This window comes from Limulus polyphemus, unplaced genomic scaffold (genome assembly GCF_000517525.1).
Source record: "Limulus polyphemus unplaced genomic scaffold, Limulus_polyphemus-2.1.2 Scaffold453, whole genome shotgun sequence".
Classification (NCBI taxonomy): Eukaryota; Metazoa; Arthropoda; class Merostomata; order Xiphosura; family Limulidae; genus Limulus; species Limulus polyphemus.
Window position 1 is genome coordinate 547,175 of NW_013666063.1, and position 5,031 is coordinate 552,205.

Here is a 5,031-nt window from a genome sequence, read left to right on the forward strand (position 1 = left end):
TGCAACCTCATTATGATTAGACATCTGATTCCTTTAATTTTATTATCACAAATATATTATTTATTTTCTGCTTATTCACCAAAAAGTTACCTAGCTACTTTTGTTTGTTTCTTAAGCAAAATTAAAGGGAATTGTACAAACTGTAGCTTCCTGAGTCAATCTCATCTTTTATGATAAATGTGTGCGTGCGTGTTTGTATATATGTGTGTATATATATATATATGTACGTATATTTACAGATAATTTACACATTTTGAATGATAGAATACTCAAAATATATTTAATATGGTTCTGAATACGACAAGTTTTAAATTTATTACCTAGCATATACAAATTTTAATATAAAAGAATATATATAAAATACTTAATAACATAACGACTTCTACCCTTCGTTTTTAACTTGTTACTATAATTCTTGAGATGAAAACGTTATTTACTTTGAGCACAGAAGTCTCTTATTTTCACGTTGCCATATTCTTATTTATTTTCATCGCTATCTATTTTTTAATTAGCAACGACCATAGAAATTCATAAATTATATTTTATATAATTTATATATATAATCAAATTGTTCAAATTGACATATGTCATGTGTTCAAACAGATGGACGTTTATATATAGAGATATAATATATATAAATAAATATCTCTAATACTATTAGTTACATTAATTGTTAATAGGCAATTAAATCAGCACTATAAAACAACAATAGACTTAATATATAATAAGCATTACATTTTATATCAAGTTGACAACTAGGACCGACAATGGTATTCTACTGTAATGCTTATTATATATATATATGTATACCACACGCACATATAACACAAATGGCAAGAAATTTCTAGAGATGAATATATTCAAAATATGAAAAATGCAGTTTCAAAGCTACAATTGTTCTGTTGTCTTTTCACTGCTTACACAAAAGATTATATTTGAAATAATTAAAATGTACAGAAGATAGGAGTATTATTTAATTTATAAAATTACCTTTGTGAGTTATACGACAAATAATACCACAGAAATTTCCTTTTTTGTAGTTATACATCGTCAAAAAGATATTATTTAAGCCATTTTAGTCAGCAAAATAGTTATATTACGTAATCAGTCAAACTGAGAAAAAATGCTTAATATAAGCTCACAAGATTTACTCGACCGTTTGCTAAAATAAAGACCTAAACTTTTTAAGAAAATGAAACTGATATTTGAATATAACAGTACTTCAGCTTTTCTAAAAAGTAGAGCTCATATTTATGTTAAGTCGTTTTTAGAATAGGTTTCGAATGCTGAAGCTGGTTCCTTTACACTGCTTACATAATACACATTACTTATATATAACTTATTAGTAATATTTTCCTATAAAATATGATTTTTGAATCTTTTATGGTCGCTGCTAATTAGAAAATAGATAACGATGATAATAATGTGGAATATGGTAAAGTGAAAATAAGATATTTCTGTCTTCAAAGTAAACGTTTTGAGCGCAAGAACTATAATAACAAGTTAAACAGGACGACCAGAAACTATTAACTTTTTCAGGTTCATACGAGTAGAAATTAGTTCATCTGTCTGAATACGTGGCATATGTCAACAAACTATAATAACAAGTTAAACAGGACGACCAGAAAATATTAACTTTTTCAGGTTCAAACGAGTAGAAATTAGTTCATCTGTCTGAATACGTGGCATATGTCAACAAACTATAATAACAAGTTAAACAGGACGACCAGAAACTATAAACTTTTTCAGGTTCATACGAGTAGAAATTAGTTCATCTGTCTGAATACGTGGCATATGTCAACAAACTGGTCATAAGACAGAGTTTCCAAATCGCATCAATTCAAGTATTTATTTTCCATTTAGGTATCACGACGAAGATCACGCTAACTTGTTGAATACGATGTGGCTCACTGCTATCACCTTCCTTTCTGTTGGTTATGGCGACATTGTTCCGAATACCTACTGTGGTCGAGGAATTTCCGTCACCATGGGCCTTATGGTAAAGATATTCTACACGTTCTTTTCAATTAAAAACGAAAAACCATCCCAGAAATTTTTTTCATGATTTTTTATGAAATATTTTTTAGAATTTTGTGCAATAGCCTAATCTTAATTTATAATTATCGTGGTCGAAGTGGACTAATTGTTAACCAACAGACGAAAGAAGATAGATTTATCCATTTTCTTCAGTTGAAACTAATTTATTGTGCATGTATGTCTCATTATAGCTTCATATTACATTTTCCTTGTAGTTACTCTAACCAATAGGATCCAAAGTGTATTATGGTTCTGACTACCCTACAGACTATTTGGTAGTTTCTTAATAGGTATTCTAGAGAAGTCTACTTGCGTAGTTTTTATTTTCATACTTTTCGGTTAGGTCTAATCGTTTGTGTTCAGATCAGAGGGTTTTAGAATTCCGTATTAACTAACGTTTAAGTTTAAGCCTAGTGCGTATGATGAAGTCATTACAAATTGAATCAGTTTATCACATTTCGCTACTTCAGAAATTTCTGAATACTTCTTGTACTATTTGCATATTTCGGAACTTTCAAACACGAAAAGAGGAATGAGTTGTGAAGTATAATTAGTCAGGCATAAAAGGCGCTTTTAAAGAAAGACAGTAAACAGATGTGGCCAAACTTTAAAAGTTCAATAGTTTCAAAAATAGTAGTAAGTAATAAATAGTATTATCTCTGGTATTTTAACTTTAACTATGCTGGTACAACTGTACATCAGTGGAGTGGTTAGTGGGACATGCCACTATTACTTGTCTCAAGTTATATTACATTGTATTATGTTTTACTGAAAACTCTGATAAACTGTAAAAACGCCCACGCCATCTATAAGGGTCTGGCGTTATTTCTGAAAAAATAACTCACTTGCAAAGTGATCGGCGAGTGCACATTTTGAAATAATACTTACGCCAGCAATGCCACTTAAATTATGTAGAATATGACAAAATCTAATACTCCTGTAAACATTCTGAAATCTATGTAAACTTTCAAAGCATCAAGTCAGCACCACCGGGATCTTCATTAACTACCTAGGTAGGTGTCTTACCCGTATAATGTTCCAATATAAATAGCATATGTAGCCTGTAGTAGTGGTTGTTGAAAGGTCAAACCACCAAGGAGTTAACTACAAATATGTACATTTTAATATATATACTGTTGTGGATACAACGTTTCGGGCAATGCCCTTCTTCAAGTATCACTAACTGAACAGTAAATCCGTAAACAAAAACATTTATTACGGTTTATGTTTTAGTGGACCGCTCCTGAAGAAGCGGTAAAACGAAACGTTGAGTGTCCAATTGAAGAAACATTTTGGTGTTTTAACGTCATTTATTTTTAGTGTTTGAATGTTTTCGTTTGCGGATTTACTTTTGAGTCAGTTATTAGTAGGGTATTGCCCGAAACGTTGTACCCACAATAGCATATTCAAATATATATATATATATGTAGTTAAATCCTTGTTGTCTTCGGTGGTTTGACCTGCAACATTTTTCATTCTATGTAGCTTGTAGGCCTAGTTTGTTTATTCCAACTTATACTTGTGGGTCTGATCTGACTTATATTTAAAGAACATTATAGATTCTTGTTATTTAATTTTTGTAGTGCACATTGGTGTATAAAAGTAATTTTAACATTAAAAATAAACGACGTTAAAACACCAAAATAGTTATTTTTCTTTAATTGGACACTCAACGTTTGGCTTTACCGCTTCTTCAAAAGCGTTCCACTAAAACACAAACCGTAACTGAAAGTACAAAGGAGGAAAAAGGACTACAATTTTCCAAAGATAACACAAAAAAGATTACTTTTATGGTACCACTAACTGACGAAAATACAAATTATAATCAGGAAATCTGAACTGCCGATTAAAGTTGTAGAAAGACCAAGTTCAACACACACATAAAAAAAACAATTTTCAAAATCTCAGTACACTACCTTAAAATGTAATAAAGCCAACTGTCTTACAAAAAACGTGTTCACAAACTAAAGATGGCTGTCTTGTCTTTAAGGTTGTTTACCAGCTTGCATGTAATATCTGTCATAATACGTGCATTAGGGAAACCGGAAGATGGGAGAACATATCGACTTTCTTTATAAACAACAACATGAAAAAAGCGCACTTGTAGATGGTCTTTTAACTCATCATGAACAAATAACACCTGACTTGAAACCACAATTCTCCGTACAAAGTCTTACAAAGCCTCACCAAAGCCACCAAGTACACTGACAGAAAATTCAAAGAATCTCTTCTCATCGAACAACTACGACCACAGATAAATAGCTACAAATGATGGCGTCTATAATTAAAATTATCTTGTTTTTGTTTTTTTCATATATTTTGTTATTTCACTCTGTAACGTGGATAGAACTTTTTATTTACTTCGGGTAGAAACAATTCAATTATTTCAACAATAAGCTTTATAACTGTATATGTCACACGCATGGTGTAGAAATGCACGCTATAGATACGATTATAATTTATTATTCAGACCATTTGAAGCTTTGTACTGTCAGTTACGGTTTGTGTTTTAGTGGAACGCTCTTGAAGATGCTGTAAAGTGAAACACTGAATGTACAACTGAAGAAAAATAACAAATTTTAGTATCTTAAGGTCGTTTATTTCTAATATTATAGATTCTCCTTGTCCTGCACGTATGTATATATATGCAAAATTGAATTTAATATTACTGCAGTTGGAAATTATTTATTCCTGACTGTTGGTATGCAGTTTTTTTATCATAATATTGTTACGTCTCTGTGTTCTTGGTTAATTTTCCGTAAAAATTATTTCCGAAGAACTTCAGCGATACAAGTCTTTTCTTAAATAAAACTAGTTTATTCTTTCTCAATACAACTTTGCAATATACTTAATTTCTACAGTCACTTTAACTTAAACACACGCTATAATTCACAATGATTTACACACTTTACTTACGGCTTGACTCGATTATCTGTCTCTATCTCCCTGTCTGCTATTCAATTATCTATATATGCCGTCACTTATCGCCGGTCT

At 30.8% G+C, this 5,031-nt stretch overlaps 1 protein-coding gene across 2 annotated transcripts in view; it reads left to right on the forward strand.

The window, feature by feature from the left end:
- LOC106458375 (small conductance calcium-activated potassium channel protein-like) overlaps positions 1-5,031 on the forward strand; it is a 79,446-nt gene that overhangs the window by 54,595 nt on the left and 19,820 nt on the right. For both annotated transcript variants that reach the window (XM_022384564.1, XM_022384565.1), the window contains one exon: positions 1,864-1,999. In XM_022384564.1, the coding sequence (XP_022240272.1) occupies positions 1,864-1,999 (136 nt within the window). The remainder of the gene's footprint in view (positions 1-1,863; positions 2,000-5,031) is intronic.